This window comes from Prunus dulcis, chromosome 8 (genome assembly GCF_902201215.1).
Source record: "Prunus dulcis chromosome 8, ALMONDv2, whole genome shotgun sequence".
Lineage (NCBI taxonomy): Eukaryota > Viridiplantae > Streptophyta > Magnoliopsida > Rosales > Rosaceae > Prunus > Prunus dulcis.
This window is the reverse complement of record NC_047657.1, coordinates 9,389,815-9,412,342: the sequence shown is the minus strand read 5'-3', so window position 1 is coordinate 9,412,342 and position 22,528 is coordinate 9,389,815. Positions and strand designations below refer to the sequence as shown.

The 22,528-nt window shown below is 36.0% G+C and overlaps 4 protein-coding genes and 1 long non-coding RNA gene across 5 annotated transcripts; 3 read left to right on the top strand and 2 right to left on the bottom strand.

Annotated features, from left to right (window-relative positions):
* Window positions 1-2,668: 2,668 nt before the first annotated feature.
* LOC117638277 (GATA transcription factor 5-like) lies at window positions 2,669-4,432 on the top strand. The gene is made up of 3 exons (XM_034373417.1): window positions 2,669-2,839; window positions 2,993-3,291; window positions 3,386-4,432. Exons 2-3 carry the CDS (start codon window positions 2,995-2,997, stop codon window positions 4,055-4,057), a joined length of 969 nt encoding a protein of 322 aa, XP_034229308.1. The 5' UTR covers window positions 2,669-2,839; window positions 2,993-2,994; the 3' UTR covers window positions 4,058-4,432.
* A 3,742-nt stretch (window positions 4,433-8,174) lies between these two features.
* On the top strand, window positions 8,175-11,077 carry LOC117638711 (protein FMP32, mitochondrial). The gene is made up of 6 exons (XM_034373803.1): window positions 8,175-8,639; window positions 8,772-8,831; window positions 9,906-9,982; window positions 10,108-10,164; window positions 10,271-10,337; window positions 10,432-11,077. The coding sequence occupies exons 1-6, from the start codon at window positions 8,322-8,324 to the stop codon at window positions 10,549-10,551; spliced, it is 699 nt and encodes a 232-aa protein (XP_034229694.1). The 5' UTR covers window positions 8,175-8,321; the 3' UTR covers window positions 10,552-11,077.
* A 3,608-nt stretch (window positions 11,078-14,685) lies between these two features.
* Window positions 14,686-16,894, top strand: LOC117638131 (cytochrome P450 84A1-like). The gene is made up of 2 exons (XM_034373239.1): window positions 14,686-15,627; window positions 16,274-16,894. The coding sequence occupies exons 1-2, from the start codon at window positions 14,686-14,688 to the stop codon at window positions 16,892-16,894; spliced, it is 1,563 nt and encodes a 520-aa protein (XP_034229130.1).
* Window positions 16,895-17,182: 288 nt separating this feature from the next.
* Window positions 17,183-17,863, bottom strand: LOC117638315. Its single transcript, XR_004587288.1, has 2 exons — window positions 17,775-17,863; window positions 17,183-17,450 (listed from the first exon to the last, which is right to left on the bottom strand). It is a non-coding gene; the product is annotated as an uncharacterized LOC117638315 (long non-coding RNA).
* Window positions 17,864-18,328: 465 nt separating this feature from the next.
* Window positions 18,329-21,453, bottom strand: LOC117612207. Its single transcript, XM_034340968.1, has 5 exons — window positions 21,053-21,453; window positions 20,495-20,664; window positions 20,204-20,264; window positions 18,799-18,871; window positions 18,329-18,661 (listed from the first exon to the last, which is right to left on the bottom strand). The coding sequence occupies exons 1-5, from the start codon at window positions 21,231-21,233 to the stop codon at window positions 18,541-18,543; spliced, it is 606 nt and encodes a 201-aa protein (XP_034196859.1). The 5' UTR covers window positions 21,234-21,453; the 3' UTR covers window positions 18,329-18,540.
* Between the last annotated feature and the right edge of the window lie 1,075 nt (window positions 21,454-22,528).

Genomic DNA, 22,528 nt, shown 5'->3' with positions numbered 1-22,528 from the left:
TAATTTATTTAGACTTAACGGTGTTAAGATGAAGTTAATTATATGGATGAGTATCAAAATTTAAAAATTGACATGTTATATCTTGAGTAATAAGATTATTAGAATGGTTTAAATCTTGCGAAATACGGGTAAATGTAGTAACTAAATGTAGAGGCTCGAGATCCTTGTATGAAGTACGAGATTTAGCCTTTAGTTTCCTTTATTATTGTTAATAGACAAGGCACTCAAAACTCAATTTGTTAAGAGTAGTTACCTGCAACTAAGGTTATGTGTTCAAATCCCCATCCCTAATATCACTTGTAATTTTTATTTTTTTTTAATAATTTAGTTTATTTGTAGTCATGGTGACTCTTTTCATCTTTAATCAATTATAGTTATAAATATAGAGGCTCGAGAATATAAGGTGTGGCCACTTATGTGTTTATTACACAAAGCAAAAAATACATTTTGAGTACAAGCAATTGAGCCCCCACATACCAAAGCAGAGAGCTCATGAACATCACAAAAATTGGGTTATTATGTAATCAATAGATAACTGGTGGGGGTTTATTTATGTAGGCAATTGTCTCGTAGATTAGATTTAGAGTAATTTAGACTATTACCTGTATTAAAATAAATCACACTACTTAACGGAACAATGCTGTTGTGTCGTAAAATTTTTAAAAGAAAGTGGAGGGCACAATGAGTCTTCTTCTTTGACATCTTACACTTCGAACGTCATTATCGCTGCCTCAATGCACCTTGGAACGCCTCCCCACCGTGTTGCGTTGGGCAAAGGGTGTAACTTGCTAAACCACAACTAGCACCTTGAGGTGATTCTTGAACTCCTCTCTTAATCTTGTTAGGTCATATAAATTGCAATAGCATATTTAAAATAATTCAGCATCTTATTTATGTATAGTATGTATTAATGTTATCATTTCCAATTCAATGTAATCTAATACGATACAATTCCATCCAATCGAATTTTAGTCACCAAACGTAAGCATAGTGCTATTTACTAGTCTTCCCCACAACACAAGAATCCAAAAGGGCCAGCTAGAAGCCAATGAGGCCATGGTGCAACATGCTTTTTAACACGTGTTTGACAACTTGGAGCACTAAGCTTTGAAATTTCCAAATTGAAAACCAAATCTCAAATCCACCCCAAAACGCATGCCACTTTTCCTTTTGAGAATCCCTGTTTTCCACTCTAAGCAATCAAAAACTATTAAAAAAATATCACTCTAAACGCGTGGGTCATATTACTTATTACTAATTATCAATCAATTATCATTAGGCCTCCCTCAAATTAGAAAATATTAGGCGCGGGAAATACGTTGCATATTAACCAGGAAACGTGGCGCGATTCACGCGTACAAGCAAAGCAAGCCATCGCAATCCCAATATCGTAATAAACTGTAAGTCCAGGGGCGATTGTTGAGGGTAAAATGCCACCCACACACAAACACCAACGATTGGCGGTTTCCTGGGTGGTTCGTTTTGTTTTGAACCATCCTAGCGCCAAAAATCCCCACAACCCAATTGTCACCGATCAACGCAACACCCACCGCACATTCAAACATTCAAATATCTTGCTTCTTGATAGGTATTGGTTGCAAATAAATAATTGCACATGAGAATTTGTATCCAATGTCAACAATAACATTCAAAATATAGATTATTTGAATAGCTAATTTTGATTATTATTATTCGAAATAGTTCGCTCAACCGTAAACTAAGAGTCCCGAGTTCGAACACTAATAGAAAACTCTAGTGATTTATAATTGATTACACAAATACCTATCTAATCATTATCTGAAGCACTGGTTTTCAATCAGAAAGTGGACCATGAAACTCATTTTTCCTATCAAAAGTCAATTCCACACCCATAATACATATTACTATTGTAGACAAAATAATTGGCAAAAATATTTGTATCATGTCATTATTAACAAAGTTCGCGGAAATTAGATAGAAGTTCAAAAACCATTCATAATTAAGAATAGTTAAAAGAAGGTTATATGTTATTCAATGCACATATTCTGACGTGTTTACTTATCAGTAATGGGTATTATAATGATTCTAATTCTTTATTCCTCAATGCTTATTAACATATGGGTATTTGAATGATTCAAATCCTTAGTTCCCCCAAGTTTACTTAAACATGCAAAATAAAAAAAAATTACGGGAGGTCCATGATAAAATTTGTTAACAAACACCCTTAAAATTAAAAATCAGATCAACAAGGAGGAGTAGTTGATCCGATTCCAAATTTTTATCCAAGTTCCCCAATTCATAACTTCTCCTAATAAGGAAGAATAATTACTCAATATCAATATAATGACGTGGAATGACGGTCCACATATGCTGTAATTTCTTAACTATATAAGATTTTGGGCTGGTTGGAGAAGTTGGAAGGGCTGGAAGTTTGAGGTCATATAGGTCATATAGGTCATAGTCAAACCCTACTAGAATTTGGTCATGTGGAGGGACTTGGTCCGAATAGGCCAAGCATGCCCTTGCCAGCCCTTTAAGACCTAGAATAGTCAGCCACCCAGCCACCCCCACCAAATGTCACACGCATGCCAAAATCACCCCATCTCATTATTTACTTATTTATTTTTTAATGCGTACTAAATTTACAAAAAATAAAAATAAATAAATACAGGCAGACTTTGAAAGAGATAGATAAAAACAACACAAAACCAATAACTCAGCACTTGCTTTGCCCACAACGCCAGCCTTTATTTCAGTGCTTTTTAACCCAAAAACTCTCTCTCTGTGTGACCCCATCGTCTTCCACAGTTTCCATCTTCCTCAACTCCTTTTCCTCTTCTCTCTTCTTTCATCTTATCAGGTACACCCTTTTAAAATAATGAAATAATATCATTAAAAAACTGCAGTAAATTAAACCCATGTAGAACTAAAGCAGAGCAAACTACAAGTTTAATTTATTCTTTTGTATATTTCTTTGGGTTAAATTTTGATGGTTGAGGTTTTGGGTTTGTAGAAATGGAGCTCTGCACAAAGGCTTTGAAATCAAGTTTACGCAGAGAACTGGCCTTGAAGTCGAACCAGCAAGCTTTGATTGATGAGTTTTGGTGCGCCACTGGAATTTCTGGTGTACCCAGTGAAGATTTTTCAGTGGACGACCTTCTTGACCTCTCTAATGGCGAATTCGAAGATGGGTCTGTTGAAGAAGAAGAAGAAGAAAAAGACTCAGTTTCTGTGGATGATGAAAGTTCCAATTCAAGCAACTTTGTCTCTGCCGACTCTGAGTCTGCTCTGGCCAGCCAACTCTTAGTCCCGGTAACAAGCTTTGAAGTAACAAGTTTTGTTTGAATTTTCTGTTAAATTAAGAAATTATTTGAAATTAATTTATGGGTTTTTTTGGGTTTTACAGGATGATGATTTAGCAGGGCTTGAATGGGTTTCTCACTTTGCGGATGATTCTCTGTTAGACCTCTCTCTGCTTCACCCAGTAGGTACCCAAAAACCGGAGGCTCTTGCCTTGACCCCGTCTGAACCGGAGGCCAAGCCGGTTCAATCAAGACCCACATGGTTTCCTTCGCAAGTTCCAGTGAAACCCAGGAGCAAGCGTTGCAGACCGGCCAGTCGAGTTTGGTCGTACCCGTCTTCGTCTTCACCATCGTCGTCGTCTTCTTGTTCTTCGGGGTTTTCATTTTCAACGCCTTGTCTTATCTTCAACAACCCGGTTCACAGCGCGGACGTGTTTGTCGGTGAACCGGCGACCAAGAAACAGAAGAGAAAACCGGCGGTTCAAACCGGGGTCGACGGTTCAGTTGGGGTACAGTTTCAGAGGAGGTGTAGTCATTGCCATGTACAAAAGACCCCACAATGGAGAACCGGTCCACTTGGTGCCAAAACTTTATGTAATGCGTGCGGGGTCCGGTTCAAGTCTGGGCGGCTTTTTCCGGAGTATAGACCCGCATGCAGTCCGACTTTTTCTGGTGACGTCCACTCGAATAGTCACCGCAAAGTGTTGGAGATGAGGAAGAGAAAAGAAGCGGGCGGACCTGAGCCCGGGTTGAACCGAGTAATTCCAAGTTTTTGAGGGTTTTTAGAACTAGATAAAGTGAACTTAAACCCGGTTGAACCGGTTTTGTGTTGTACATTTTTGTGGTTGTAGTGTAGTGGTAGGCTCTTAGGGAGCTTTAGTCTTTAGCCTCAGTTTTAGGCCTTTAGCTTTATACTTTTTTTTTACCTTTAATTATTTGGGTGCTGTTATGAATGTGTTTTGCAGGTCTAAATTCTAATAGAGGGAGGAAGAGATAGGCATAGATATTAGGACTGAGTGACAGGAGGTTTTGTTTCGTAGGTCTGTTTTAGAGTTTAATGGAGTCTTTGGACCTTTTGATTTATTTTTGTTTTAATTTCATTTTGACAACGCTTTGAAATGTTCAAACGCAAGAAGTGGTTCAGCGGTTTTTGATGGATGTTGAAACTTCAATCTTCAAAGGCCCACATGAGAGACAGAGAATGCTGAGCTGGTGAAATTGGGGGTAAAAAACATATTTGTTTAGGTCAATCATATGGCATGTTTGGAAAAAAAAAAAAAAAATCATATGGTATGACTCATCATTTAAAAGATTATTGTACATCACATATTTGATTATATTTGAAATATGTCCTCCCTTAGAGTAAAAAAACTTATATGAAACGAATAGTATTATTTTATTATTTTCGACTCATAACACAATGACATGTGAAAAAGTTATTCTACATGTTATTGCGTTATTGGCCAGAAATAGACAAAAGTGTTATTTATGTTGCGTGATAGTTTCTCTCCCTTCAAAGAAGCTAATTTTGTGACAAATGCTCTAGCCACTTATGGTCATATGATTAACTCTTGCCATATTTGGAGGGTTGTCCGACAACACTCTCATTTTTTCAAAAAGAAAAAAAAAAACATATGCATCACGGCACGGCAGATGCACTTGCACTTGACACATATGCTAAGTAAAAGATATTAAGAAGAGATTTCATCCTTAAAGCAATAAGTGAGGAGACTAGGTCTAGGTGTGAAACTCATCGGTTGTATTATTTTTGTAAAGAGATTTAGAGCTTAACGTATCCTATCAATTCCATTATTTTTCTGAAAAGATACTTGACTTTAGGGGTGGTGTCACTGGTGTGGTTCCACTTGAAGTCAAACCAATCAAACATTAAGCAATGTAGTTTGGTTTGGTTTAAGGGCATGTTTACGTAACTGGAATCAGAATTGGTAGAATAAGAGTCATTTCCATTTCGGATGACTCATTTGTTTGCTTATACGGGTGGAATGAACAGTAATGTGGGGCCACAATAAATCTCATTTATAATTCCTGATATTGAAGAGATTTGATTTCATAGATGGGTGGTGGAATTGGAGAAGGGTGAAAGGAAATCAAGTTTTTCATGCAAAAAATACCCCTCACAAATCTTTTTTTTTTTTTTTTTTTTTATAATCATATGAAAAATTGTAGTAGTCTTTGGAAAGAACAACATATTTTGTTTAAGGGCATTTTCGTAATCAAAATTTTTTCATTCCGATTCACGATGGATAGTAAACATTTTAATAGGAACTTTAGTTTCATTCCGATTCCTAACAGTTAGTAAACAATTGGAATGCATGCCTTCGATTCATAGTTAACCCAATTCCTGCTTAACACGATTCATGGTTACTCCAATTCCTACTTATCCTAATTTCAGATTAGTAAACATGCCATAAGTTAAAATGAGAGGATAAATCAAAGCAAACCAAATCATTGTTGGACGGCTTGGTTTAAGCGATTTGGCTAAGCTCAAAACTCTCTCTTTTTAGTGGCTAAGCTCAATATAGAGAGCTTCAGTTGAGGGATTCCTCAAATAGGGACACCCTTATAAGGCCCACCATGCATTGTATTTCAATAATCTGAACAGTCTAGTTTTTAGATATTCCCACACAAATCAAATCAACAAAAAAATCACTTGAATTCAAAACCATTTTGACCACTCAATTAGATGGTTGTTATTATATTCTTTTCTTGAAGCAAAGTGTTCGTCTATTTTATTGGTCCCAGCTGCCTTAATGATTTTCAATTTGCATGATTTTTTGCAAAGACGATCTATGAATGAAGACTTGAAAATTAGATGTTTTGGATCGTAGATTGTTTTTAAAATTTTTTTTATATTGTACCCTAAAGGATTTTATTTGAGAGATCCCTCAATGACTATATATATATATATATATATATATATATATATATATGGTCTCTAGTCTGGACATCCATATGGCTTTTAATATGCAGATGTGATGCTTTAACCAGTTTTCTTGCATCCAACTACTTGTGGGGATAACTCACAACTTACATTAAGATGAAACAACACAGTGGAACACCAATTACAAAGGCCACTGCTATTAGGGTTGGGCGCGGTTTGGTTATGTTTGGTTTTCACCTCACACCGGCACTATTTAATCGATGCTGTTTGGTCTGATTTTTGTGAAAAAAATTTATGAAACCAGTTGGTCCGGTTTAAACCAGTTCGGATGCGGTTTTCTATTTTTCCAGTTTCTAGTCTAGAATATTTTGGAACATATCCTTACACATATCATATAAGTGTCGATAATATCGAAAAATAACGATGTCGATAATTTCTTTCACACTTCAGCAACATTTGGCCAAAATATGGCTATAATATTGAGATGATAAAGACAGTGAAAAATTTGAAGAGTTAATTACACTGACACCCCCTAAGGTTTCTTGTGTTTTCACAAAACCCATTCAGGTCTCAAAAATTACACGAACACCCTTTGAGGTTTCAGTTTGTTTTCACAAAACCTCTTTTCTTTGATTGTTTGTCCAAAAATTGATGATTTCATTGGAAAAAAAAAACTTATGCAAATGACAAAATTAACCTCAATGAAGTATATGCAATCTAATCATAAAGGCCAACTTTGTCATTTGGAGAATTGTTTTGTATAAAATCATCAATCTTTGGATGAAAAATCATTGAAAATGAGTTTTTTTTTTAAACAATTTAAAACCTCAGGGGGGTGTTCTTGTAATTTCAAAAACCTCAAGGAGTTTTGTGAAAAAGCAGAAAACCTTATGAGGTGTTAGTGTAAATAACTCAAACTTGAACCTTTAGGGACTCTATGTGGTATTAATTCAGTCGTGTATCTTACCATACAATGTATAAAGTGTAAAATGTTGTAGTAAATCATTATAAATAAATGATTATGGTGTGTTTAATCTACTTTCATTAATTACTACATATTTTCTACATTCGCAGTATTTGTCAGCTTGCTATATAATCAACTTAAATCAGTTAAACTCATCATGCAATGTATTTCCTTCTAATTTTTTGTGATAAAGTAATAGATAAATGACTCAATAAACATCATCCAAAGTTTGAAGAAAAATTTCCAAGTTTTGCTTACAATTTCCGTAGTTTTTATTCATTTTTTATCGATATCGATAATATCATAATATTTCCATCAAAATTTCCATGTCTTTGGACTATCAATATTTCCGAAACCATCAATATATTGGCCTTATGAAGCCAAATCTTCAACTTGACAATCTTAACAATTTCAAACACATAAGGCCAACATTGCATCCACTGTTCTAATTTATAAATCTCAAAGTTCCTACCAATATTCAACATTCATAAAAGAAAGAAACAATCTGATTGTATTAAAGGTTGATATCAACGTGCTGAAGGAAGCATCATAATAAATGATAATAGCCAATAAAAAGTGCCAAGTGCCATAAAAGGGGACACTAGAACAATTAAACCTAAAATTAATATAAGAGATTTAGTTTGATTAATGCAGTTTTCGTATAGAACAAACCGAATCAAACCAAACTAATTACTATTTAGTTCAATTTGCTCCAAAATTACACTTTTTTGAGTGTTAAAACTGAACCAAACTAGTTAATACATTGGTTTGATTCGGCCTTACTCAACCTCAACTAGTTGTCAGAGCAAAGAGATCTTAATGCCCAATGGGGCTTCAATGGACTTAGTGGCCCACCACCCTTTTTGGTGATTTAGTAATGTCAGAAGGGAAACAAAAACCATTTTTTAAAATAAAATAATACGCGGCCTTTTGCCAACTTTACTAGACTTGACTTGGGCAAGGCCCTAACGCTTAAGACGTGCTGGACCAAAGACCGAGAAGAAGAGATATAAACGCAAGCCGTGTGCTTTTCGCGCACGCAACCGCGAAACAAACGAACGCATAATAAAACGCCACCCATCCAACCACGTTTTTTCGCCGCCTCTCTCACTTCAAATACTTTACCCAAACAAAACATTCCCACAAGCTTTCTCTGTAAATCGAAAACGAATCCATGGCAATCTGCAAGCGCGTGCTTCAAACCGGTGCCGATTCCGCGTTTCTCTTCGCCAGCTTCCGACGAAACCTCTACTCGCCTTCTTCGACGGGCAACAATGGATATGGGCTCTTCAGCAGGCAGATTTCGGGACTGGTCAAACCGAATGGGAATCGCGCGTTTCTCGTGGACACGTTGGCTCTGGTGAGGGGTTTAGAGGCCAAAGGCGTGCCGACGAAGCAGGCGGAGGCGATCACAGCTGCGATCACTGAAGTTCTGAACGATAGCTTGGAGAATGTGGCTCATGCTTTTGTTTCCAAAGCGGAAATGCAGAAGGTAAAACTGTTCTCCAACTGTTTGTTGATTTGCTTCAATGAAGTTTTTGTTTAGAAGTTGCACGCATTGTGTTCGATGTTTTTACGGCGAATCTTGTATGTAGTTTTGATGCGTTTTCTTTGGTGTTTGTAGGCTGGAATGCTACAAGAATCAAACCTGTCCAAGTTTAAATCTGAAGTAAAAAGCTCACAGGTTCTAACAGATTTCTCCGTCCTTCTTTCTTAAAAGTTATTCTTTTGGTTTAGTCTTTAATGAAATTTATTATCATTAGCTTAGTCGTTTTCTGCCATAATTTTTTTTTATTTACTCCTTAATGCAATCTCAGTGTGGGGTAGGGGGTTTTGGTGGGCTTGATATTGACATGTGACGAAGTCACGTTGAGCATTGTTGACAACGATCAGCTTGGGTTTGTTTTGCCTTTCACATCATTGCACAAAACTAAATGTACAGATGCATGCATGTCATCCAAAACCGTAAGTCAAGGGGAAAATACTGACCGGTTTCTATTTTTGGATGGTTAACTTTGAAACAAAAGCAAAACATAGGGTGGCCGTTTCGTAGGTAGAATTGAAGGTGGCCGGATGGAAGGCTGTGTTGACTTGAGTTTGTTAGGGAGAATTGAAAATATGGAAATTAGCAAGTGTTCTCACAGCAGGATTTGCAGGGGATAGGTTTGATCCCCAACGTGCTGTCATCTTTCGTTGAATAATCAGAAAATTGACCTGTTTCTTCCAAGGGTTGACTAAACTAATCAATATTCTCCCATGAAGGTTTCTATCGTGAAATGCTCAATGAAGTGCATTTCTTGCTTCATAATAAATCAAGGAATTCATTTTGGAAAACTGATTTGATATGCTTGCATAGATGACGAAGTAGTAGAGGTGCCATTCACACTTCTAATTTGAACTTCCAGTTCAACAACAAAATCCCTTCAAGAGACTAAGGACCTTAAATCTGTAAACATTTGTGCTGTATGTTCTTCCAGATCTGGAAAATGCTCGTTCAAGCACCTTTCCACTTCAAATGAGTTGAATAAGTTCATGCATTGCTTTTATCATCGTATTTAAATCTTATGTCCACATTCAGTACTAGATGCATGTGATGGTTTTAGGATTCTGGTAAACACTTTTGATGAAGCATCATATTCCGAATACTCCTTTATTAAGACCAAAATAAATAATCATTAATAGTAGAACATTCTTAATAGTACTTTATATGGGACCAATATCATTGTGTTGATTCTAATTAACCCACAACTTTACGTAGGAGCACCATTTTTCGATGTTGCAACGTGAGACTGAAAAACTTCGGGGTGACATAGAGAAGATGCGTAGTGAATTGAGGTATGTCTTATGATGTATAACGTTTGTGGTTTCTACCATCGGTGGCATATTGGCTCGTAACTTATTTTTTTTCAATATTTTATTGTGTTATGTTTTTAGCTCAAATATTTTATTTCCTGAAACAGATACGAGATTGACAAGGTTACAGCTGGGCAACGCTTAGATCTAAATCTTGAAAGAGGGTAAGCAAACTTTTGTTTTTCTTTGTACTATTGTATCTTTAATCTTCAGGAGTTTTTTTTTTGGGTTCTTGGTACTGTTATAATTAGTACTGATGCCTGAGTGCAGGCGCATACGCGATGAGCTAGCCAATCAAAATGCAGAAACCACCAATCTCACAAACAAACTTGACCGAGTGAGCACCATAACTGCACTGGAAGTTTTCTGGTTTGCATAAATTGATTATAACTTTGAATTTTATTTAAACTTTGTTTGAAACTTGTTTACAGGAAATTCATACATTAAGAGCTCAGTTGGAAGCTGCAAAGTACGACGTGATCAAATATTGCATAGGAACCCTTGTCTCCATATCTGCAGTTGGTCTCGCTGTACTTCGTATTTTGTTGTAGGATTATAGCTACTTTTATGGTCAAATTTGACAGAGAAACTCAACGGTCACTATTCTTTTCATGGCAAGGTGATGCTAGATCCGTTACGGGGTTATAGCTACTCTGGTCATGGCAATTTGATGCTAGAACAATCAGTTAAATGAATGGAAATGTGAGATTGTGGTAAGCCAAATCACAGTTGGCCTTGTTTTCTTTTCCCTTTGCCATATTTGAGAGGCAAACGAGGAAATAAATGATACAGTCCGCCATCACTCTTATTTGTTAGGATACTCTAGTTCTGAAATCTTAGTTTAGTTCTTACAGGGAAAGCACGACAAGGAAAAGCACTTTCAGCGGCCAAGCTAATTGGTCGCCTGTTCTTGCATATCCCTAAACACTTGTATCAGCAATGTATGATATGGCTGGAGATATTGTAATTTTGGCCACCTTTTTCATTCATTTTCCCAAATTACTTTACATACAGAATTTGCTATTTGCTTTGTTAAAATTTTCCAACATTGTTTTGATTAAGTAAATTTTTTAATTTTTAATTTTGGAACAATGCTCGTTCTCTGATCACTCAATGAAGCTCATTTAGTTTAGTATATCTCTTCAATATGTATTGACTTGCTATGTTAGTGAAATTCTTTGAGTCAACATGTTGCACGTGACACGTCAATCATATGAATTGGTTGCCCCTATTGTTCTAGCCTGAGTAGGACAATAGTTGATTTTCCCGTAACTCTGATCATGAAATTGGATTAAGATTATAGCACCAAAGAAATTGGATTAGGGATTATGTTCGTGAGGATGGAGTTATGGATATTGTTAGTTCATAGCAAGGCCGGCTCTCGATTTCCTAACATAAAGTCAATTATTCAAGGCATGACAGTCGTGACCAACTTCACTTACCCTTTATAGAAATATCATTAATGCCAACAAGCTAACAGACAATCGATGATAAACCCCTAAGATTAGCATTTAGAAACTCTAATTCCCAACACAATCGCAATTTAAATTCCAAAGATTAGCTAAATAAAATCATTAAAAACGTAAATCACATATCTTGGTTCTCTGTCTTCAAGACGTCACGACTCTCAGTGCAAAACTACTTTTTCAAAATTTCACTATGTGAGGATACTAAAGTGTTCAAATTAAAACCACATGTATAAGCATGCAATTTTGTGCAAACCTTACATTAGCAAATTCCTATTGACCCTTACAAGATTCAACACCTCTCATAATTGTCAGTACATAATTTTTTTGATGCATTATGCATCGCTTTGTTATTATTATCTCTCTTTTTTTTTTTTGGCACCTAGTAGTTTCTTTTAATCGGAGGGATTTGAATGCGAACATAAAAGAATTATGTTAGACCAATTTTTGGCTATCTAATTGGTATGCATGAGTTATTTTTCTTATGAAATTTATCATATGATATGTAAATAATAAAATTTGCACGGATTCCGAGTCTCCACTGTTGAAGAATATAAGTTCCACATCAAAGACTTGATTAAATAAAATACAACATATAATGAACGGTTTCACTATTAATATCACCGAAACATTTTATGATAAAACTTCACATCTATTAAGCTTTATAGATAATTAAATTGAGAATAATATCGATGTTGTTATTAGTGGGCCGCTGAGATATTTCTCTCAATTTAACATCTACATCATAAGCAGTCTATATCACATATTATACATCTGAGCTTTTATACAGATAATCTTTTGTATACCAAACAATATAGTAAGTCCCCAGTAATGACTTGCCACGTTAGCCCAATCTTCATAAAGGCTGCAGATCACATTTTAATTATATAAGAACCTCATCCTTTTCTTTTCAACCTTATCAAATTCATAATTTATATTAACCTCCTCACCAACCCCATTTTCAAGAACACAAACCAAGCCATGGATGATCTCCTCCTTCACCAAGCACTTGAATCCCTGCAATCTTCTTCCATGTTGCTCATTCTTCTTCTACTCATCTTTTTCTTTATTGTTTTGTTCATGTCACGCCCAAAACTCCCATACCCATCAGTATTGAAAAGGGTCCAATTTCATTCAATTACTGTTAACAGACACCTCCAACCCCAACTTTCTTCACATATGATGGCAATTTGAAAATTAGAAGGTAACAAATTAGTGAGAAAAAGGAGACAAAATCGCTAGTCTTGGCGTAACCACCGAAAAGGTGAGAAATGATTAAGTTGTTGAAGTGAGAGAATCAGCATTGAAAAGGGTCCAATTTCATTCAATTACTGTTAACAGACACCTCCAACCCCAACTTTCTTCACATATGATGGCAATTTGAAAATTAGAAGTTAACAAATTAGTGAGAAAAAGGAGACAAAATCGCTAGTCTTGGCGTAACCACCGAAAAGGTGAGAAATGATTAAGCTGTTGAAAAGAGAGAGAGAGAGAGAGAGAGAGAGAGAGAGAGAGAGAGAGAGGGCGAGAAGGCAGCGCGAGGTTGACGATGGGTTGGGGTGGGTGGTGTCTCTTTTCTTTTTTCTTTGAGTAATGTTACTCTTACTACATTCTCCTACTACCTTATGTAGCAGATAAAGTCCATAAACCCTAAACCCTTATGTAGCAGAAAAGAAAATATTTAATTAATTTTAATTGATGTAGATTGTTCTTCTCATCTGTCACTTAAGGTAGTATACAAATGTAGTAAAAGTAGTATTATTCTTTTTCTTTTTTTGATTTTTTGATTTTCTTAGTTTTATTCAAAAGGATAATAATAATTAGATTCCAAGTCCAGCTATAAAAAAAAAATATAAATTGTTATTCTTAAATGACACATGACAAATTTTCAATGAGAGTATCACAAGCTGAGGTGGTAGTAGACTACCGCTAGGGGTGTACGTCGATTCAAAACCAATACTAGTCAATCCATATCCGATCCAATATAAATTCGATTGTGATATTTTCAATCCGATCAAATCAGTTTAAATCCAATTTGAGCTGATCCAATTGATATTGGACTGGATTGGATTGGATGATTGGTTTTGATAATGAAAAAATATAATAATGAAATATTAAACATTTATCCTTTGGTTTAATCGAATCAAACATATTAAGACGTAAATGTAAAATATAAATGAAATACTAGAGAAAATTGTTTTGATTATATAATATATTAAATATAACTCCATTAAATAACTTAAAATATTCATAATCTTTTCAACTACAAATACCTATAAGAGCAAAATAAGCATAAAACTAACTATATTGGATTAGATTGGATTGGATTGGATTCTCATAAGCAAATCCGTCATCCAATTCAATCATATCGGTTTTAAAAATTACGGATCCAATTCAATCAACCAAATTCTCAAAACCGATTGAAATTGAATTAAATTGGATTGGATCGGTCGGTTTGAGTGGATTGGATTGAATCTTGTACACCCCTGAGTACTACTATAATGTTAAACCAAATTTTAGCTAGCTAATTGGTATGTTTGAATTAATTTCCTTATAAAAATCATACAATATGTAAATAATATCTACACGAATCCCGAGTCTCTAGATTTAAAGACATTCCACTTCTACATAAGCAGCCCAGATCACATATTATACATGTGAACTTTTATATAGATCCTTATTAATCTTTTGTATACAAAACAAAACGAATTAAAAGAAACAGTCCCGATCTCTTAGACCACAGGAGTCCAAGAGATTGTGGTCACCCACCGTTGGATATTAATCCAATGGTTCAAAATGATATATATAAATGTAATATGACATAAATGATTATTACCAGATTCAAGTCATAAATGAGTGAACCGTTGAATTTACATCCAACGGTGAGTGACCATAAATCTCTTGGACTACATGGGTCCAAAAGATCAGGACTGTTAAAAGAAATCCCAATACAATTTCAAATATTTCCTTAGTGCAGACAAGTGGAGGCAAATTCCCACAGGGAATGGAGTTGGTGAGATTAGATCATCCTCTATAGTAAGTTCCCAGTAATTACTTGCCACATTAGTTCAATCCTCATAAAGGCTGCAGATCCCATTTTATATATATAAGCAACTCATCCTTTTCTTTTCACCTTATCAAATTCATAATATATATATATATATATTTATATATATCAACCTCCTCAACAACTCCATTTTCAAGAACACAAACCAAGCCATGGATGATCTCCTCCTTCACCAAGCACTTGAATCCCTGCAATCTTCTCCCATGTTGTTCATTCTTCTTTTTCTACTCATCATTTCCTGGTTTGTTTTGTTCATGTCACGCAGAAAACTCCCATACCCACCAGGGCCAAGAGGGTGGCCCATTATTGGGAACATGCTCATGATGGACCAACTCACCCACCGCGGTTTAGCCCAATTGGCTAAACAATATGGTGGGCTTCTCCATCTTCAGATGGGGGTCTTACATATCATGGTCGTATCATCTCCGGAAGTGGCCCGAGAAATCCTCCAAGTCCAGGACAGTTCCTTTGCCAATCGGCCTGCAAATGCTGCTATATCATACTTGACGTATGATCGGGCCGATATGGCTTTTGCCAACTACGGCCCGTTTTGGCGTCGCATGCGCAAAATTTGCGTCATAAATCTGTTTAGTCGGAAACGGGCCGAGTCATGGGCCTCAGTACGTGAGGAAGTTGAAGAGATGGTTCGACATGTGGCAACAAAAACCAGCTCACCGGTCAATATCGGTCAATTGGTTTTCACTCTAACGAAGAACATAACTTATCGGGCGGCGTTCGGGTCAAGCTCCCATGAAGGGCAAGGAGAGTTTGTGAAGATTTTGCAGGAATTCTCTAAGCTTTTTGGGGCTTTTAACATGCAAGATTTTCTTCCATGGTTGGGTTGGGTTCATGCACAGGCTTTTAAGGACAGAATGGCTAAGGCTCGTAGGTCACTAGACGTGTTTATTGATAAGATCATCGATGATCACATGGCTAAGAGGAATACAAATAAGGCCAAGAAAGATGACAATGAAGCTGAAACAGATATGGTGGATGAATTAATAGCTTTTTTCAGTGATGATGCTGTAAAGGAAAGTGACGACCCCAATTCTACCTTTAGGCTCACCAGAGACAATATCAAAGCTATTATCATGGTAAGTCTTACATGAAAATATAATGAATATTCATAATATCTCCATATTATTATCGTCAGCAAAATATCGTTGTCACATTTTTATAATATTGATGTGCGTGTCCATTCTTTAAATAATATATCCTGCATAGAGAATTTTTGATATATATAACAGTCCATACATAGATATTCATTAATAATTATTTTTTCAATTTTAAAAAAATCTCAACGGAAAGAGGGAAACAATTATTCTTTTAATAATACATTAGTATAATTTTCTTTCCAATATTATTAACTACCAAACCCCCGTTTTACTGATCACATCGTTCTCCAATATTGTTGCCCTTTATTTGAGGTGCCAACTCGGCCTAGGGGTTTTCCTTTTTATTTATTTTAATTTTTTTAATTTAGGTAATTTCACAAGCGGATTACATTGTAATTAATATTTTTTAATAGGTGGGTCAATGCTTTTTTCCTTTTCTAAATCAAAATAAACAAATCTGATTTCTTTTGTTTTTTACTATATTTACTCAGAATTTATGGTAAAATAAAGCACATTCTCATTTCTCACTCAGAAGATCAATATTATGTGTTAACTATTTTGGTAATGGAAATGATGTGTTTAATTATCACTCTGTCACTTCTGATTTACCACTTTGCATTCATAGGATGTAATGTTTGGAGGAACTGAAACGGTGGCATCAGTGATTGAATGGACAATGGCAGAGCTGATGAAGAGCCCCAAAGATCTCCAAAAAGTGCAGCAAGAGCTCATCAATGTTGTTGGCTTGAACCGTAGGGTCCAAGAAACTGACCTCGAAAACCTAACCTACCTCAAATGTGCAGTCAAGGAATCCCTCCGTCTTCACCCACCAATCCCTCTTCTCCTCCACGAGACTGCAGAGGAGACTTCCGTGGCTGGTTACTCATTTCCAGTTGGGTCACGGGTTTATATTAATGCATGGGCTATCGCCCGTGACCCAACTGCATGGAATGAGCCAGAAACATTCAAACCCTCGAGGTTTTTGAACGATGGCTCGCCCGATTTTAAAGGGAGCGACTTCGAGTTCCTCCCATTCGGGTCGGGCCGTAGGTCGTGCCCGGGTATGCAATTGGGGCTGTATGGGCTGGAGATGGCTGTGGCCCATCTTCTTCATTGTTTTGCATGGGAGTTGCCTGATGGAATGAAGCCTAATGAGCTTGACATGAATGATGTTTTTGGACTGACTGCACCCAAAGCAGTTCAGCTTGTTGCTGTGCCGAGTTACAGGTTAAATTGCCCGCTTTGAATAGTTTGAGGAGATTGTGAAATACTACTTTGGTTTTAAAACAGTGATGAGCCTATTTCTTTACGTATTGGTACTGCCTGTCGGTCCTGAAATTTTCAGGCCCCAGGGCAAAAGTAAAAATTATGCCCTTATATATATATATTTTAAATTTAGTGATGAACTCACTCCCATTTTTCAACCAAGATTTAACCTGTTCACATTAACTAAACATTTAGCAAATAAATTTTCAATTCAAACTTCAATTTTATAAAAATTCAAAATAAAAGGCTACAATGTACAAACAAGATAAATACTTGTAACAATTCAGTAAGTTCTTTTTCATCCAGCAACAAGGAACCAACAAATCAAAAATTTATATGCATGCTCAATAGCCAAAGCAAAACAACATCAATCTAGTTGAAATCCCTTTGCATCCTCAGCAATCAGCAAAATAAAAAATGTCTTTGCATCCTCAATAACACAAAGAACAACATAACTTGGAATTTGAGAAATCCCCCTCCACAGCAACAAACTTGATATTTCCAAATTTGCAATCAATTAGAGCTTAAAAGAATTCCTGCAAAGAGAATGTGCAACTCATGTGAGTTCACAAATCTACAAAAAAAATAAAAATAAAAAAATAATATTTTCCTTTTCATTTGATATCAAATCATGAAAAATTACTTTCAATTGATTTTTACAAGGACCGATTTTGTACTGAACAAAAGTCCACACTTTGGATTTTGTAATCTCCCCAATCTACCAATAGAAAAATTAATTTAGGGATTCACAACTCTGTAACTAGTAGGAGAAGCTTAAATGAGATGATATGAGATGAGAAGAAGAAGAGGAAGAACGAGAAGAAGAACAAGAATTTAGAATAGATAAATCTAACGTTAACCTGGAGGAGTGAAGCGGGTAGCGCAAAAGGGTTTTTCTTGAGGAGCGAAAAGGATGCGCGTTCTTCCAAAACACCATCCTTTTTTTTTTGTTTTCCTAAAAAATATTAAATCAGTTAATAATAATATAATATAACACTAAAAAAAAAAATTGAGCCCTTGAATAATAGGCTTAGGGCGGTCGCAATGACGGCCCTTGTTCAGGCCGGGCCTGTTAATTAATAAGGTAGTTTATTATGCTATTTGTTTTAGTCTTCTATTTGTTCAGGCCCTATCGCTGACTGGTTAGTACAGTTCGTTTGTATGGATCGATCAAATAAACAAACGAAAATATTCCCAATAAGAATCAAATGATTAAACGATGTTGGCTAATTTTTACAAGGGGTGATCTTTGAATGATAATCTGAAAAACGAATGTTCAAATTATGAGATTATATTGCTAAGTGGACCAAAAAAGTGATCAACGCTGTATTAACTTACTAATCGATTAATGCTTGATCACTCCTGATCAAACAACTAAGCCACATAATTATTTATGTAAAAATTTGGCCGCAAGTAACAAAAATCACTTGTAGACGAAAACCAATATGTTAGCAATTATTTTCAAACGAAAATATACAAACCGCTCCCTTCGTGTGATGATTAATTTGTTCATACAAGAAGAAAGAGGGAGGGATGAACATTTCAATTTAATCATACAACTGGGATCATGCCATTTCAGGCATCGGGCTTCTTTTATGCTATAAATTACTCATACAATCAAAATTGTTACTTAGGCCTTCTACGGTAAGGGTATAGAATGTCATCCACACTCTGCTTGATGTAGCTTCCCACTCTATTCACATTCTTAGCAACACCTGATGCTACTAGTATTGCATTCCTCTTAAACCTGCATACATACAAATACTCAGAGTTTTAAAGTCTAACAAGAACAAACTGAACTGGAAAACTCAAACACAAAACCATGTGAAAAAAAGAAAGTCATGGATAACTTCTTTTCTTTGCTAACTCAAAGTTTTGCCATACCTGTTGAGATATTCATCTCCTGTTGAATGTGGTGGTCTGTAGCTTCGGGGTTGAGGAATCGGCCGAACATTTTCTGGAGAGGGAAACACACCAAGAATTTATAAACAAGGTTGCTGTGAATGTTATAAGAAAATTCAGTCATTTTGCACAAGTAAGTATTCACATTAAATATTAAGGTTTGTTGGTTTACTATGATTCTCAAAAGCTGAAGTTGTCAAGTGGATAGACCTAATAGGGGTATATAGCTTCACTGGACGCTTAGCCCAATCAATGAGGAACTAGTGCTCAACACTTTTCCTTACGTGGATTTCCTCTTGTGGGTGATCATGCACATGACAAGTGGCCTCAACCGAGAGTTCTTATGTATAATAAGGTGACCTACACATTGTGGCTCTAATACCATGATAAGTTTGTTGATTTACCAGGTATATATTCTAAACACAAATAACACAGATAGATTCGGAAAAGAAATATTATACTTAGATGTAACAAAACAGGCACATGTTTTCAAATAAGTTTATTGCCTTTATCCATTCACAAATAGAGCACATACTTAATTAATAGTAAGGCATTGGAACAACAAAGCCTTATCCCAACTATTTGGGGTAGGCAACGTGAATCATGGTCCTCTATATTGTCCTATGTCGGGCCATATTATCATCTAAGTCACCCTAATTCTATTATCATATTTGTCTTCTTTCCCTCGAACTACTCTCTATGTTGATTAAGTTACTCTTTCTGACTACCATATTGATCTGCATTGAATATGTCCAAAAACTCCAAAGTACCATAGTCAGTTCTCTCTCATTTCCTATCTAATAAATGCTATTTTTTGGCCTGTCAATGGGTGATACTTCACCTTTCTCACAAATGTGTTCATTTTGAATCCTATCGTTCCTTGTCTTCCCACACATACATCTCAATATCCTCATTTCTGCCACTCACTTCATCAAAATGTTGCTTGCGCTGCATCTATCCCATATAGCATGTTGACCTAACAGCTATTATATAAACTTTACCAAGCATTTGAGAGCCAAATGAAAATGGACCCACTGCACATGAGTGCCATGGGCTTCCATTATCAAGAGAATAAATTATACATCAAAACAAGGAAAAACGTGGGAGATCTCAGTCTGATGGTAACCAAACATCCCTTAATGAATGCAGGAAAATCACATTGCAGATGAATATAGAAAGACTTCATCTAACTTCAGGTGTTTATGGTGAAAGCAACAAAATAGAGAGAAGTATACGTACACAAATAAAGTCATTGAATCAATTAGTATCAGAGACTAAGAAGGTACGGGAAGATGGATTCTTTCTATATTCCGACAAATCAAGAGTGAATTGAGATCCCCACAGCCTTTTCAAATAAATAAACAGAGAAAAGAAAAACTTCATATACCTTCAATTTTATGAGCAGGAGCTGCCTGTGCATGGCCTGCTGGTTTTTTGTCATACAATACCTGACACAAGCTAGTTATGTCACATATCAACTGATTTTATGAGAAGATCATAAACATACAAATATGAGCATTACGAATTCTCAATATAATTATATAACTAACTTAGACATAAGGACAGGAAAGGCAGGAAAGTGATATGGATATTCGACTAGAGAAATGCCAAACAGTCTTTAAGAATAAAATGAAACAAATCAAGAAAACAAGAAAAAGATAGAGTCAAGATATAACACCTCAAGACCAACACAAAACGGCAATTCCGCTTGTTTATTCTGCTGATCACTAGGAGAATCTTTTCTGTCTAAGAACACCGAGTAACCTACGCAAGCATACTTGAAATCTGTAAGGCTGCGGTCCGCTTTAGAAGCCTCTAACTCAGTCTCTCCCACAATGTAGCTGGGCACTGGCCATAAATCCATAAATAAGCGCATATCATATAGATGACTAGAAATAAATAAATTTCAGATGCATCTAAATACACAGGAAGAAAATTATAAGAAATTATTATATACTAACAAATAACAAGGACATCATAAACAATACATACTCCACAAAGACAGCCCTTATTTTGAGTGGGAAAATATAGGCATCAATTCAGCCTGTGAATGTTGTAGCACTAGAATATCAAAGAACCGATCTTTCTGGCTTCCAGATTCAATTTGAATCATGCATCAAAGTAATTCATCAATTCAATTTGAAGAGTCTATGAACTTTGGCAATCAAAATGAATGAGAGAGAGAGAGAGAGAGAGAGAGAGAGAGAGAGAGAGAGAGACGGACAGAAAGACAGACCTTGTTGGAGGGTTTGGGAGAGGCCAACGCAGGTGGGATATTTGGATTTGGATTTCTGTGTGGATGAGTAATAGAGGCAACCCTTGCATGACTTTCCCTTCGCTGAGCCATTGCTGAGATTAGGGTTAGGGTTTGGAATTTTGATACCTCCTCCATCTGCGTCTTCGCCTTCCTTATCCATCTCTCTATAAGAATTAAAGATTTATTAGAATTTTAGATTATTATCTCTCTCTCTCTCTCTCTCTCTCTCTCTCTCTCTCTCTCTGACTCAATGGTTCAATTCAATATCATCATCATAAAACTCTCCATTTTGGTTATGGTTATGTGCCCCTACTCCTACTCCTACTCCTCTGTTTCTTGTCTGTTTTTCATTCGCTATTTTTTGGTTCCAAGTTCATTCACTTTTCACTTCTCTCTTGATCTGCACTAGATTCTTCTGGACGTTCGATGCTAATCGGACGGCGCAAAACTGAGCACTAATAACCAAGTAAATGATACATGAATTTGGCTAATTTTCATTTTATTTATCACTTTTCATATATTGTAGATAAGGTTGAGGAAGGATATTCTTGTAAGACCCACCACGCATTGTATTTTAATAATTTGAATTGTTTAATTTTTTAGATATTTTCTCATAGATTATCTCTGCGAAAATCACTTGAATCCGAGATTATTTGACCACTTAATTAGATGGTTATTATTATAGTGTTTTCTTGAAATACTGTATTCGTCTATTTTGTTTGTTGCAACAAGATGTTAAACAATTTATTAGAATTTTCTGAAATTAAATGGAAATTAAAATTGAAGAGATATATCTCTTCAAGTTTGAAGTAATGAATTTGTTGAGGCCCAATATGTCACAAGAAACCCAAAGATATTTCAAGTCCAATATAACATATAATGTTGGTCATGCGTTAATTCAAGCTGTATTTTGGGAACTAATACATTAAATAAATATATAAATAATGTACTTGTCATGCCAAGCCAATAATACATTTTCCTATGCTAAACCATCAGACACGCTTAAGTGGGCCTAAACCACATACATGCTTAGGGCTTGCTGAGCGGGTTGTGGTGTGGATTGGTACAATAATCCATGAGGCCCGTCAAAGGTTCAAAAGAATAGAGGTTTTGGGCTGCTTGGGAGCCCCAAAACCCAAACCCATTTTCTTAAGCCCATTGAATGAGTAAGCAGAGAGAACATGCCTTTTGCCAACCTTCCAGCATTAAACCACCGACCCAACCACCAAGCCTCTTCTACAAGCATAAAAGCTAGAGCTACCATGCATTTTCCTCCAGCACTTAACCTGCCAGTATTAAAGCCTAACTTCCACCATTTCAACCATCCCCATTAAAAGCTTAGACCAACAGTTGCTCTTCCAGCACCTATAAAAGGAGGCATTATCCAGAACCAGAAGGAGGGAACCAAGACAGCAATATGAGCAAGCATATTCTCATTACGGGAAACACACCAAA

Excerpts from the sequence above, each read along its gene's own strand:
- LOC117638277 (XM_034373417.1), top strand. The coding sequence starts at position 2,995 with ATGGAGCTCTGCACAAAGGCTTTGAAATCAAGTTTACGCAGAGAACTG. Across the intron at positions 3,292-3,385 it reads CCAGCCAACTCTTAGTCCCG|GATGATGATTTAGCAGGGCT; the intron begins GTAACAAGCTTT and ends TGGGTTTTACAG.
- LOC117638131 (XM_034373239.1), top strand. The coding sequence starts at position 14,686 with ATGGATGATCTCCTCCTTCACCAAGCACTTGAATCCCTGCAATCTTCT. Across the intron at positions 15,628-16,273 it reads ATATCAAAGCTATTATCATG|GATGTAATGTTTGGAGGAAC; the intron begins GTAAGTCTTACA and ends TTGCATTCATAG.
- LOC117638711 (XM_034373803.1), top strand. The coding sequence starts at position 8,322 with ATGGCAATCTGCAAGCGCGTGCTTCAAACCGGTGCCGATTCCGCGTTT. Across the intron at positions 8,640-8,771 it reads CCAAAGCGGAAATGCAGAAG|GCTGGAATGCTACAAGAATC; the intron begins GTAAAACTGTTC and ends TGGTGTTTGTAG. Across the intron at positions 10,165-10,270 it reads GATCTAAATCTTGAAAGAGG|GCGCATACGCGATGAGCTAG; the intron begins GTAAGCAAACTT and ends GCCTGAGTGCAG.
- LOC117612207 (XM_034340968.1), bottom strand. The coding sequence starts at position 21,233 with ATGGATAAGGAAGGCGAAGACGCAGATGGAGGAGGTATCAAAATTCCA. Across the intron at positions 20,665-21,052 it reads CTCCCAAACCCTCCAACAAG|TGCCCAGCTACATTGTGGGA; the intron begins GTCTGTCTTTCT and ends ATTTATGGCCAG. Across the intron at positions 20,265-20,494 it reads CGTTTTGTGTTGGTCTTGAG|GTATTGTATGACAAAAAACC; the intron begins GTGTTATATCTT and ends AGCTTGTGTCAG.